At 47.5% G+C, this 14,348-nt stretch overlaps 1 protein-coding gene across 5 annotated transcripts in view; it reads left to right on the forward strand.

Annotated features, from left to right (window-relative positions):
* spef2 (sperm flagellar 2) overlaps positions 1–14,348 on the forward strand; it is a 685,307-nt gene that overhangs the window by 94,613 nt on the left and 576,346 nt on the right. For all 5 annotated transcript variants that reach the window (XM_073047840.1, XM_073047842.1, XM_073047843.1 and 2 more), the window contains exons 4-6: positions 2,573–2,743; positions 7,316–7,456; positions 9,780–9,859. In XM_073047840.1, the coding sequence (XP_072903941.1) occupies positions 2,573–2,743; positions 7,316–7,456; positions 9,780–9,859 (392 nt within the window). The remainder of the gene's footprint in view (positions 1–2,572; positions 2,744–7,315; positions 7,457–9,779; positions 9,860–14,348) is intronic.

The raw sequence follows: 14,348 nt of genomic DNA on the forward strand, positions 1-14,348 counted from the left end.
GGCGGGTGAGCGCTGTTTGGAGGCTTTGTCGATGCACCCAGAGTTTCGAGCTGCTTGTGCGGACGTGTGTAGCAGCCTTGGGCCGATACCGAATTCAAACAAGAGCCGGTGGTGGTATAGCCTGGGGGAAGTATCTGAGGGTGAGACCCTCTTAGTGGACGCTGCGAAATACCACGAGGGAGGGGAGTTGACCGCTGAAGACACCTCGGTGAGAGAGAGGTTGCAGCGACTGGCCCCTGAAGCCATGGAAGACGTAGGCAGCGTGTGTGTGGATTATATTGCGCTGAAGAGGCACACTGTCAGTGACCAGAATATGGCCCCGAGGGCCGAAGAGGTGATGGCCTGTCTGGGTGGTGCGAAGTGGTTTAAGGTGCTGGATCTGAGGAGTGGATGTTGCCAGATCCCGATGAGTGGGGCCGACAAGGAGAAGATGGCCGTTATAAATTCCCTAGGAGTCTTCCGGTCTGAAAAGATGCCACAGGGCATATCTGGAGCCCTTGCAACCTTCCTGCGGGGCATGTGGAAGACCATGGGGGATGTGGAGGCGTTTGGAGTTTTGGTGTATGTGGATGATCTCTTGGTATTTGGATTTGCCTCAGGAGAATATGAAGTGAGGTCATTGCAGGAGCGGCTGAGAACTACAGAGTTAAAGTGTTTTCTGGACACGTGCCAGGGCTGGCGAAGGTCGCAGCTCATGAGTGACTGTCTCTACGGAATCAAGTTTGAAATGAAGACGGAGAGACTGGAGAGAGTGATCTGGAACCAGTGGGAAGACTTACAAGTTGAAGAGAACGAAGAAAGTTGTCTGACTGAGGGCAACAGCAAACTGAGAACCTGGAGAGGGGAGTTTGCGGAGGTGAAGAAATTAAGACAAATCTCGGAAGAGGGAAGCGGAAGCTTGAAGGGAACCTGAAGATGACCATCGACAGTTCAAATGAAGCGCAAAACCTGAAAGTTGATCTGGAAGAAGTCATGAGGAAGAAAAAACTGGAGAGAAGTGCAGTGAATACTGAACTTGAGGCTGACCAATCTTTAACTGCTGCTTTTCAGGTCGGGGTGGAAGAAGCTGTTGGAGTAACTGCGTCCCAGATTGAGCTGGCCGGGATGCGTGAGTCAGAACTGCTGAGCCTGTGGCGAGAGTTGCAGGGGCCAGAGAAGAAGCTGATATCTCAATTGCAGGAGGCTGAAGAGACTGCAGGAGCAGTGCAGGCCACGTGTTTCCGGTTGGAGAAGATCAAACAGCAGCTACCGATCGCAGAAATGAGGAAGAATACAGATTCGATGGATAATGTGCTGGATGTGTGGTACATGCTGCCTTTTGCTGACTTTCCCTTGATTTAGGAAGAGACCTTTGGCCCTTCTCCCACTGAGTCAGGTGTAGTGGGGAGGGTTAGCTGTGTGCAGTGTGGGGCATGAGTGAGAGGTTGAGAGAGGAGTTGGTAGCGGGCCCGAGGTATTCCCAGTTGTGTCCGAGCCTGAAGGGTTTAGGTGAGGGGGGTACGGAGGTCTCAGAAGGGTTAGGGAACTCCCAGATAGTTGGCCTATGTAGCGCCTGAGGAACAGGTCGTGAGGTTTACTGTATGGGGAGGAGATGTCACTGTTTGTGTTTGGGTTACGGTGTGTTGGCAGGAAAGGTGGCGAGTTATTTAATAGTCATGAGGACATGACTTTTATTTGGTGGGGGGGAGAGTGTAAAGGGGGTTTCTTCTTTTTTCTTTGTTACTGTGTATGTAATCAAAATGGCTTCTTTGTTTTGTTAAAAGCAGGAATGCTTCTTTGTTGCGAGAGAGTGCTGGAAGCTTGTTTGGGTTAAAATTTACTGATAACGAGAATTGTATTCCTTTGTAAACCAATTGGGATTAACGTTGTTCTTTCTTCTGAGTCTGTAAGCTATTGTTGGCGAGCTTTTGGGGAGATCGGCGCGAGGGGTTGAGAGAGAGAGGACGCGATGCTGTAACCTGGGCGAGGAACGGACCCCAAGAGGGGGTCCAAGGCCAGGAGGTACTCCGAGGAGAGGAGATAAAGCTAGATGTGCTTGGTTGACCACTTCGGGTGGTCCTAAGCTGCGAGTCAAGGAGTTCGGAGGGGATCGAATGGTGGCCAGAAGACTTCAGTAATTGAGCTCCAACGGTTGTGCACGAAGTGGTTTGGACTTTGATAAGTTTGGCGCCTTTTCTTTATTGTTTTTCCTTCATATATACTGTATCATTATTAATCACTTAGTTATAGTAACCTTTATAAATTGTACTCATTTAATCGCATATGGTGTACTGTCTGTTTTTGGGCAAGGCAGGGACATCACACAGCATCCACACCAGCTGATTACACAGTTTGGCGGGGCCGAAGGCTGCTCCCCCTAGACGAGAACGAGCTGAGCGAGCCTGAGGCGACCCAGGGGGTTACACAGTCATGACTAACATTGTCTTGCTTGTTGGTGTGGTGGTGCCTTCAGAGTCTGTGGCAATTCAGGAAGGCGTCTCACCACCCCAAGCACACGTAGGTGATGGGCACTTCCAGAATGAGGAGCTGCTCTGGGTGGACCATTGCTGACTGAATTCTCCTTCTCTTCCAGCGTATGAAGTCAGTGATTCCTCGTGAGGTTGATGTGGCCCTGCGTAGAGTATCTGACCGCTACATGGATAAAAGCAAGGAGGTTGAGGAGGAGGCAGCCCTTAAGGATGAACAGGAGCTGCAGAAACAACAGAGCATCCAGGAAGAGCAGCAGACCCGACACTTGGAAATGGTGGATATCCACAGGAAATTGCAACTTGCCTGACCTGGAAAGAGCCAGTACTGGGAAATGGCGAGAATGGAGAAAAAATAGCAGGGATTGAGAAATGGAATGGACTGGGAAAGAGTTGACATTGAGACTAGGATAGATCAAAGGCGAGAAAAGCACGGGGCTGGATTAGAGCAGGCATTAACAATGGTACAAGGCTGGGTTAGTGAAGGGACTGGATTAGAGCAGGTATTAACAATGGTACAAGGCTGGGTTAGTGAAGGAACTGGATTAGAGCAGGCATTAACAATGATACAAGGCTGGGTTAGTGAAGGGACTGGGAGTGTCAGGCATTAACAATGGTACGAGGCTGGGTTAGTGAAGGGACTGCAAGTGGCAGGCATTAACAATGGTACAAGGCTGGGTTAGTGAAGGAACTGGGAGTGGCAGGCATTAACAATGGTACGAGGCTGGGTTAGTGAAGGGACTGGATTAGAGCAGGCATTAACAATGGTACGAGGCTGGGTTAGTGAAGGGACTGGGAGTGGCAGGCATTAACAATGGTACGAGGCTGGGTTAGTGAAGGGACTGGATTAGAGCAGGTATTAACAATGGTACGAGGCTGGGTTAGTGAAGGGACTGGATTAGAGCAGGCATTAACAATGGTACAAGGCTGGGTTAGTGAAGGGACTGGATTAGAGCAGGTATTAACAATGGTACAAGGCTGGGTTAGTGAAGGGACTGGATTAGAGCAGGCATTAACAATGGTACGAGGCTGGGTTAGTGAAGGGACTGGGAGTGGCAGGCATTAACAATGGTACGAGGCTGGGTTAGTGAAGGGACTGGGAGTGGCAGGCATTAACAATGGTACAAGGCTGGATTAGTGAAGGGACTGGGAGTGGCAGGCATTAACAATGGTACGAGGCTAGGTTAGTGAAGGGACTGGATTAGAGCAGGCATTAACAATGGTACAAGGCTGGGTTAGTGAAGGGACTGGGAGTGGCAGGCATTAACAATGGTACGAGGCTGGGATAGTGAAGGGACTGGATTAGAGCAGGTATTAACAATGGTACAAGGCTGGGTTAGTGAAGGGACTGGATTAGAGCAGGCATTAACAATGATACAAGGCTGGGTTAGTGAAGGGACTGGATTAGAGCAGGCATTAACAATGATACAAGGCTGGGTTAGTGAAGGGACTGGGAGTGGCAGGCATTAACAATGGTACGAGGCTGGGTTAGTGAAGGGACTGGGAGTGGCAGGCATTAACAATGGTACAAGGCTGGGTTAGTGAAGGGACTGGATTAGAGCAGGCATTAACAATGATACAAGGCTGGGTTAGTGAAGGGACTGGGAGTGGCAGGCATTAACAATGGTACAAGGCTGGGTTAGTGAAGGGACTGGGAGTGGCAGGCATTAACAATGGTACAAGGCTGGGTTAGTGAAGGGACTGGATTAGAGCAGGCATTAACAATGGTACAAGGCTGGGTTAGTGAAGGGACTGGATTAGAGCAGGTATTAACAATGGGTACAAGGCTGGGTTAGTGAAGGGACTGGGAGTGGCAGGCATTAACAATGGTACAAGGCTGGGTTAGTGAAGGGACTGGATTAGAGCAGGCATTAACAATGGTACAAGGCTGGGTTAGTGAAGGGACTGGGAGTGGCAGGCATTAACAATGGTACAAGGCTGGGTTAGTGAAGGGACTGGATTAGAGCAGGTATTAACAATGGGTACAAGGCTGGGTTAGTGAAGGGACTGGGAGTGGCAGGCATTAACAATGGTACAAGGCTGGGTTAGTGAAGGGACTGGGAGTGACAGGCATTAACAATGGTACAAGGCTGGGTTAGTGAAGGGACTGGATTAGAGCAGGCATTAACAATGGTACGAGGCTGGGTTAGTGAAGGGACTGGGAGTGGCAGGCATTAACAATGGTACAAGGCTGGGTTAGTGAAGGGACTGGATTAGAGCAGGCATTAACAATGGTACAAGGCTGGGTTAGTGAAGGGACTGGGAGTGGCAGGCATTAACAATGGTACAAGGCTGGGTTAGTGAAGGGACTGGGAATGGCAGGCATTAACAATGGTACAAGGCTGGGTTAGTGAAGGGACTGGGAGTGGCAGGCATTAACAATGATACAAGGCTGGGTTAGTGAAGGGACTGGATTAGAGCAGGCATTAACAATGGTACAAGGCTGTGTTAGTGAAGGGACTGGGAGTGTCAGGCATTAACAATGGTACAAGGCTGGGTTAGTGAAGGGACTGGGAGTGGCAGGCATTAACAATGGTACAAGGCTGTGTTAGTGAAGGGACTGGGAGTGGCAGGCATTAACAATGGTATAAGGCTGGGTTAGTGAAGGGACTGGGAGTGGCAGGCATTAACAATGGTACAAGGCTGGGTTAGTGAATGGACTGGATTAGAGCAGGCATTAACAATGGTACGAGGCTGGGTTAGTGAAGGGACTGGATTAGAGCAGGCATTAACAATGGTACAAGGCTGGGTTAGTGAAGGGACTGGGAGTGGCAGGCATTAACAATGGTACAAGGCTGGGTTAGTGAAGGGACTGGGAGTGGCAGGCATTAACAATGGTACAAGGCTGGGTTAGTGAAGGGACCGGGAGTGGCAGGCATTAACAATGATACAAGGCTGGGTTAGTGAAGGGACTGGATTAGAGCAGGCATTAACAATGGTACAAGGCTGGGTTAGTGAAGGGACTGGGAGTGGCAGGCATTAACAATGGTACAAGGCTGGGTTAGTGAAGGGACTGGGAGTGGCAGGCATTAACAATGCTATGAGGCTGGGTTAGTGAAGGGACTGGATTAGAGCAGGCATTAACAATGGTACAAGGCTGGGTTAGTGAAGGGACTGGGAATGGCAGGCATTAACAATGGTACGAGGCTGGGTTAGTGAAGGGACTGGGAGTGGCAGGCATTAACAATGGTACAAGGCTGGGTTAGTGAAGGAACTGGATTAGAGCAGGCATTAACAATGATACAAGGCTGGGTTAGTGAAGGGACTGGGAGTGGCAGGCATTAACAATGATACAAGGCTGGGTTAGTGAAGGGACTGGGAGTGGCAGGTATTAACAATGGTACAAGGCTGGGTTAGTGAAGGGACTGGGAATGGCAGGCATTAACAATGGTACAAGGCTTGGTTAGTGAAGGAACTGGGAGTGGCAGGCATTAACAATGGTACAAGGCTGGGTTAGTGAAGGAACTGGATTAGAGCAGGCATTAACAATGATACAAGGCTGGGTTAGTGAAGGGACTGGGAGTGGCAGGCATTAACAATGGTATGAGGCTGGGTTAGTGAAGGGACTGGGAGTGGCAGGCATTAACAATGATACAAGGCTGGGTTAGTGAAGGGACTGGGAGTGGCAGGCATTAACAATGATACAAGGCTGGGTTAGTGAAGGGACTGGATTAGAGCAGGCATTAACAATGGTACGAGGCTGGGTTAGTGAAGGGACTGGGAGCGGCAGGCATTAACAATGGTACAAGGCTGGGTTAGTGAAGGGACTGGGAGTGGCAGGCATTAACAATGGTACAAGGCTGGGTTAGTGAAGGGACTGGATTAGAGCAGGCATTAACAATGGTACAAGGCTGGGTTAGTGAAGGGACTGGATTAGAGCAGGCATTACCAATGGTACAAGGTTGGGTTAGTGAAGAGACTGGGAATGGCAGGCATTAACAATGGTACAAGGCTGGGTTAGTGAAGGGACTGGATTAGAGCAGGCATTAACAATGGTACAAGGCTGGGTTAGTGAAGGGACTGGGAGTGGCAGACATTAACAATGGTACAAGGCTGGGTTAGGGAAGGAACTGGATTAGAGCAGGCATTAACAATGGTACAAGGCTGGGTTAGTGAAGGGACTGGATTAGAGCAGGCATTACCAATGGTACAAGGTTGGGTTAGTGAAGGGACTGGGAATGGCAGGCATTAACAATGGTACAAGGCTGGGTTAGTGAAGGGACTGGGAGTGGCAGGCATTAACAATGGTACAAGGCTGGGTTAGTGAAGGGACTGGATTAGAGCAGGCATTAACAATGGTACAAGGCTGGGTTAGTGAAGGGACTGGGAGTGGCAGGCATTAACAATGGTACAAGGCTGGGTTAGTGAAGGGACTGGATTAGAGCAGGCATTAACAATGGTACAAGGCTGGGTTAGTGAAGGGACTGGATTAGAGCAGGCATTAACAATGGTACAAGGTTGGGTTAGTGAAGGGACTGGGAATGGCAGGTATTAACAATGGTACAAGGCTGGGTTAGTGAAGGGACTGGGAGTGGCAGACATTAACAATGGTACAAGGCTGGGTTAGTGAAGGGACTGGATTAGAGCAGGCATTACCAATGGTACAAGGCTGGGTTAGTGAAGGGACTGGGAATGGCAGGCATTAACAATGATACAAGGCCAGGTCAGGGAAGGGAGTGGGAGTGGCAGGAATTTAATGGTGAACAAGAGGGGAACAACTGGGAGAGGGGTAAAGATCAACAAATGGGGTGTGAGAGATTAGCAGATTTTAAAGCACTGTCACTCTCATACAAGCTGCATTGTTCCTGTTCACTCCCCTGATAAGCCTTCTCTTACTCTGCTTGTTTCAGCTGCATAAAGCAAAGAGGCAGAATAAAGAGTTGATGGAAAAAGTGCAGGGATCAATCATCCCTGTTTCCAAAAAGATGCCACGAGAAATGGAGAACACCATCTTGAAACGCAAGCAAGAGCTGAGAAAGAAAGAAGCTGAGGTAGGGTATTGTTGCAATAAAAACTGATGCAAGGTCGTTGACCTGAAACAACAATTCCCACAGATGCTGCCTGACTTGCTAGGTGTCTGTAGCATTTCAGTTTTATTACTATATTTACATGAGGCAGAAGCCTTTGAAAACAGCTGTTTGCAAGATAATAGTTGAAGGTCAGAGTGTTAGGGTGATAAGGGTAGTGGACACATATAGAGTGCTATGGTGATGGAGTAGTGAACATGAATAGACAGCTAGGGTGATAGGGGTAGTGAAGAAAAGAGGGCTATGGTGATGGGGTAGTGAAGAATAGAGAGCTAGGGTGATAGGGGTAGTGAAGAAAAGAGGGCTATGGTGATGGGGTAGTGAAGAATAGAGAGCTAGGGTGATAGGGGTAGTGAAGAATAGAGAGCTATGGTGATAGGGGTAGTGAACACATATAGAGAGCTATGGTGATGGGGTAGTGAACACGAATAGAGAGCTAGGGTGGTAGGGGTAGTGAGGAATAGAGGGCTAGGGTGATGGGGTAGTGAACACATATAGAGAGCTATGGTGATGGGGTAGGGAACACGAATAGAGAGCTAGGGTGATAGGGGTAGTGAACACATATAGAGGGCTAGGGTGATAGGGGTAGTGAACACGAATAGAGAGCTATGGTGATAGGGTAGTGAACACATATAGAGAGCTATGGTGATAGGGTAGTGAAGAATAGAGAGCTAGGGTGATAGGGGTAGTGAACACGAATAGAGAGCTAGGGTGATGGGGTAGTGAACACGAATAGAGAGCTATGGTGATAGGGGTAGTGAACATGAATAGAGAGCTAGGGTGATGGGGTAGTGAACACGAATAGAGAGCTATGGTGATAGGGTAGTGAAGAATAGAGAGCTAGGGTGATAAGGGTAGTGAACACGAATAGAGAGCTAGGGTGATGGGGTAGTGAACACGAATAGAGAGCTATGGTGATAGGGTAGTGAAGAATAGAGAGCTAGGGTGATAGGGGTAGTGAACACGAATAGAGAGCTAGGGTGATGGGGTAGTGAACACGAATAGAGAGCTAGGGTGATAGGGGTAGTGAACACATATAGAGAGCTATGGTGATAGGGTAGTGAAGAATAGAGAGCTAGGGTGATAGGGGTAGTGAACACGAATAGAGAGCTAGGGTGATAGGGGTAGTGAACACATATAGAGAGCTATGGTGATAGGAGTAGTGAACACATATAGAGAGCTATGGTGATGGGGTAGTGAAGAATAGAGAGCTAGGGTGATAGGGGTAGTGAACACATATAGAGAGCTATGGTGATAGGAGTAGTGAACACATATAGAGAGCTATGGTGATGGGGTAGTGAAGAATAGAGAGCTAGGGTGATAGGGGTAGTGAAGAATAGAGAGCTAGGGTGATGGGGTAGTGAACACGAATAGAGAGCTAGGGTGATAGGGGTAGTGAAGAATAGAGAGCTATGATGATAGGGGTACTGAACACGAATAGAGAGCTAGGGTGATGGGGTAGTGAACACGAATAGAGAGCTAGGGTGATAGGGGTAGTGAAGAATAGAGAGCTATGGTGATAGGGGTAGGGAACACGAATAGAGAGCTAGGGGAAAGAGGGTGGAGGGAGTCCACATGACGGGAACGCAAACACGAGGAAGTCTGCAGATGCTGGAAATTCAAGCAACACACACAAAATGCTGGTGGAACGTTCCATTTTGTGTGTGTTACATGACAGGTGAAATTAGGATGGGCAATAATACTGTATATGAAGCACTTGGGGACCAAGAGGTGCATCAGAAGTATGGGACAGAGGTTTTGGATTTATTGTTAAGTAAGTGAAGGCCAAAAGTTTGTGTTGCCTTTCAAGCTGTTGTTGGTGTTTAGGAGCCTGTACCCTCAGGCTGTGACTATTGGTGCCAGGCTGGGATTTAGTTTCCATCCCAAAATGTGTCAAAAATTCCATCTCTCTCCTGGCTCGTGCTTTGTAAATGGTGGAAAGACCTTGGGTTATCAGGAGATTAATCACCCACTTTGGATTACCAGCCTCTGACCTACTGTTGTATCCACAGCATTTGTGTGCCTGGTCTAACTGAGTTTCTCTCCGTGACAACACCAGGAAACTGATGCTGAGGACTTGCCATTGAATGTGAAGGGAAGGTAGTCAGGGTGGATAGGTAGGATCATGTGAAGTGGATTGGGTGCAGGACTGTCCAAGTTGGCCAGTGAGTATGGGGTCTGTAATGGAGGGAGGGTCAGATGTTGAGGTGTAGGTGTAACTCCAGTTAGTGGAGGGATGAGGGACTGAGCTTGGTACCTGTGCACTCACTGTGCTGTATGATTTCAGATGTTCAACAGCGAAATTACAGAATTTGAAAAGATACTGAAGAAGCTGACACCTGCTGCAGGTGAAGAGGAGAGTGAGGGGTAAGTTCCAGAACTGAGAGAAACAGCAAACTCAGCTGCTCACCCAGCAAATGGTGGGAGACGCTGTCCTACCGATCATTCCAGACATGGACACACAGAAACAAACATACTCTTTTCATTCAAATTTCAAAGTAAATTTATTATCAAAGTACCATATACATCCCTGAAATTCATTTTCGTGTGGGCATACTGAATAAGTCCATATAAGAATAATAGCCATAATAGAAAGATGGTGTTCAACCACTGGGCAATAGACATCAAACTGTGCAAATACAGAAATAAAGAAATAATAATAAATAATGTATATAAGCAATAAATATCGAGAACATAAGATGAAGAGACTTTGAAAATGTGTTCAAAGCTTATGGGAACAGTTCAGTAATGGAGCAAGTGAAGTTATCCTCTCTGGTTCAGGAGCCTGATGGTTGAGGGGTAATAGCTGTTCCTGAACCTGGTGGTGAGTCATGAGGCTTCTGTAGCTTCTTCCTGGTGGCTGCAGGGAGAAGAGAGCACGTCCGGTTTGGTGGGGGATTCTGATGATCGATGCTGCTTTCCAGTGACAACACTTTGTGTTGATGTACTCACTGGTGGGGAGGGCTTTACCCATGATGGTTGTGCCGTATTTTTTGTCAAATTTTCCGTTCAAGGGATTTGGTGCAACCAGTCAATACACATGAAGGCCATTTGACCCACTGAGGGTACATTGGATCTCAAATCCCATCAATCTCGTTCCCCAAATTAATTTCCATGTGCACCAGGATTATGCAGTTAATTAACTTGCCCATTTGGGATGTGGGAAGGTGCTAGAGCTGAAGCCTACATGGTCACAAGGATAATGTGCAAACTCCACAAGACCGCAGGAGGTCAGGATTGAACCTGGTTCTCTGATGCTGTGAAACAGTAGCAATATCAGATTCACGACTGTCCATCCTGGCATGGTCACAGACACTGCCTATAGAGCGAGCCAGAGACAGTAAACACAAAGTACACTGCAGATGCTGTGGTCAAATCAACACGTACAAACAAGCTGGAGGAACTCAGCAGGTCGGGCAGCATCCGTTGAAAGACGAAGGGTCTCGGCCCGAAATTTCAACAGATGCTGCCGGACTTGCTGAGTTCCTCCAGCTTGTTTGTACATGTTGATTTGAGCCAGGGGGCCCACACGCTTAAGGCAGTATCAGCCTGGCATGGTCTAATGAAGGTTCACACACACTTCGCCCAGAGACAGTCCAGCCCGGTGGTCCCTGATCCAGACACAATGGCATCTGACAGACCTACATGCTTCAGAATCAGGTTCAATATCACTGGCATATGTTGTGAAATTTGTTGCTTTATGGCAGCAGAACATTGCAATACCTAATTTTAAAAAACTATAAATTACAGTAAGAAATGGATACAGAAGTTAAATTAGTAGTTTAAAAAGTTAGCAAACAAAAGTAGTGAGGTAGTGTACATGGGTTCATTGTCTATTCAGAAGTCTGATGATGGAGGAAGAACTGTTTCTGAAACATTGAGTCTTCAGGCTCCTGTACCTCCTCCTTGATGGTAGCAGTGAGAAGATGGCATATCCTGCTTCACTGTTGGAGATAAGAGTGTTGGACAAAGAAACTGGATGTCTGGGACAGTCTGTTGGACAAATGCCGACACTGAGCCTCACTGACAGACAGATTCACTTGGAATCCCTGCGAATGATCTCAGTGTGGGACTGGAGTAGCTCGATGTGTTAGCAGCAATGAATCTTAAAGGTGATTGACAGAGATGTTTGCAGTTCCATAAAATATACAAGCAGAAGTAGGCCGTTCAGCCCATCGAGTCTGCTCTGCCATTGAATTATGAGCTGATCCAATTCTTCCAGTCATCCCCACTCCCCTGCTTTCACCCCATACCCTTTGATGCCCTGGCTAATCAAGAACCTATCTATCTCTGCCTTAAAAACTCCCAATGATTTGGCCTCCACAGCCGCTTGTGGCAACAAATTCCTCAGATTTGCCACCCTCTGACTAATTTCTCCACATCTCAGTTCTAAATGGACATCCTTCAATCCTGAAGTCGTGCCCTCTTGTCCTAGAATCCCCTACCATGGGAAACAACTATTATCACAGTTATCAATGACTTATGAAGAGACAACTGATTTCCATCACAAGTTTGGAGCTACCTCAACCCCAGAATGGAGTTCACTTATTTCTTTACAACCTTTGACCCTGACTACCTCATTATATCAATTGCCAATCTGCCTCATCACTTATGTTAATGTAACAGAACCTGAAAACAACTTCAGCTATTCATTTTGGCAACTAAGGTCAGGTTCAGGGCAACCAATTTCAGTTGCAGAAGCTGAAAAATTAGGCCAGTGCTCTACATTAGAGGTCCAGTTTTCACACCAGTTGTGATGGTAAGGATCTGGAACTTACTGACTGAATAAATCAGAAACCATAATCAGATTTAAAGTAGTATGTGGATGCATGCTCACAGTACACAGCCAACAGGAGAACTGACCTGGTACAGAAAGGTGGGATTATGCTGGACAACTTTTTTCAGCCAAACATGGAAACGATGGGCCATAAGACCATAAGGTATAGGAGCAGAAGTAAGCCATTTGGCCCATCAAGTCTGCTCCGCCATTCAATCGTGGGCTGATCCAATTCTTCCAGTCATTCCCACTCTCCTGCTTTCTCCCTATACCCTTTGATGCCCTGGCTAATCAAGAACCTATCTATCTCTGCCTTAATACATTCAACGACTTGGCCTCCACAGCTGCTCATGGCAACAAATTCCACAGATGTACCACCCTCTGACTGAAGTAATTTCTCCGCATCTCAGTTCTAAATGGACGTCCTTCAATCCTGAAGTCATGTCCTGTTGTCCTAGAATCCCCTACCATGGGAAATAAATTTGCATATCTAATCTGTTCAGGCTTTTTAACATTTGGAATGTTTCTATGAGATCCCCCCCCCCTCATTCTCCTGAACTCCAGGGAATACAGCCCAAGAGCTGCCGAACGTTCCTCTTACGGTAACCCTTTCATTCTTGGAATCATTCTTATGAATCTTCTCTGAACCCTCTCCAATGTCAGTGTATCCTTTCTACTTTGTAAAATAAGGAGCCCAAAACTGCACACAATACTCCAAGTATGGTCTCACATGAGCTTCAACATCACATCCCTGCTCTTATATTCTATACGTCTAGAAATGAATACCAACATTGCATTCGCTTTCTTCACAACCAACTTAACCTGGAGGTTAATCTTTAGGGTATCCTGCACCAGGACTCCTAAGTCCCTTTACATCTCTGCATTTTGAATTCTCTCCCCATCTAAATAATAGTCTGCCCATTTATTTCTTCCACCGAAGTGCATAACCATACACTTTCCAACATTGTATTTCATTTGCCACTTCTTTGCCCATTCCCCTAAACTATCTAAGTCTCTCTGCAGGCTCTCTGTTTCCTCAACACTATCCATCCTTCCACCTATCTTTGTATCATTGGCAAGTTTAGCCACAAGTCCATTAATACCATAGTCCAAATCGTTGACATACAGTTGGCCCTCCTTATCTGCTAATTCTGCGTGCGTGAATTCAACCAACCGCGAATACTGGGAAGTGCTCTTCCAGCACTTGTTGTTTGAGCACATACAGACTTTTTTCTTGTCATTATTCCCGAAACAATGCAGTATAACAACTATTTTACATAGCATTTACATTGTATTTGTCATATGGGGGGTGTTGAGACTGGACCCAAATGCAGGACACAGACACTGAAGTACTAGGAACAGGGTGGGACAAAACTAAAGGACGGGACAGGTCGCAGTTCGTGGAGGCTTGGGTATAACGAGGCTAGAGTCCTGGGTTCTTGGGGATCTTGGAGACGTGGGTCCCTAGAGGACTTGGAGTGCTTGAAGGCACGGGTAGCTCGAGGCTAGAGTCTTGGGTAGCTTGAGGCTAGAGTCTTGGGTTCTCTGGAGCTAGCCTCCTGGGCAGGGAGCGGGACACAACCCGACAGAGGCTAGGAACAGGGAGGGACAGTACCAACCGCAGGGTAACAGCAATCAGCCTGGCTTACCTGCCAGAGGCGAGGGACAGGAAGGGAGCTCGGTCTGGGGTGGCTTCAAGACTCGAGGCGGCCAGTAACCTCGGTGGGCTACAGATCAACTAAATCCATAACTCACTGAAAGAACTCGCCTTCCACCAGTGGGTTACTCCAAGCGGAGACTGACAGGGCGATCCCCACAACTACACTCAATCCCAGAGCCACTTATATTCCCAGCCAAAAAGATGAACATCAGGTGCAAATGCTTGAGCCCAACCAAAACAAGGGACAGCCGGAGGACCCGGAGTCCGCGGACCGGAACGTGAACCGGAATGCGGACTTAGGACCGGACCATGACAGTAATAGGTATTACAGTATAAGTAATCTAGACATGATTTAAAGTATACGGGAGGATATGCGTGGGTTATCGTGGATCGGGATCGAAAAATATTGGAAGTTCTCT

Source organism: Hemitrygon akajei, chromosome 6, assembly GCF_048418815.1.
Source record: "Hemitrygon akajei chromosome 6, sHemAka1.3, whole genome shotgun sequence".
Taxonomy (NCBI): domain Eukaryota; kingdom Metazoa; phylum Chordata; class Chondrichthyes; order Myliobatiformes; family Dasyatidae; genus Hemitrygon; species Hemitrygon akajei.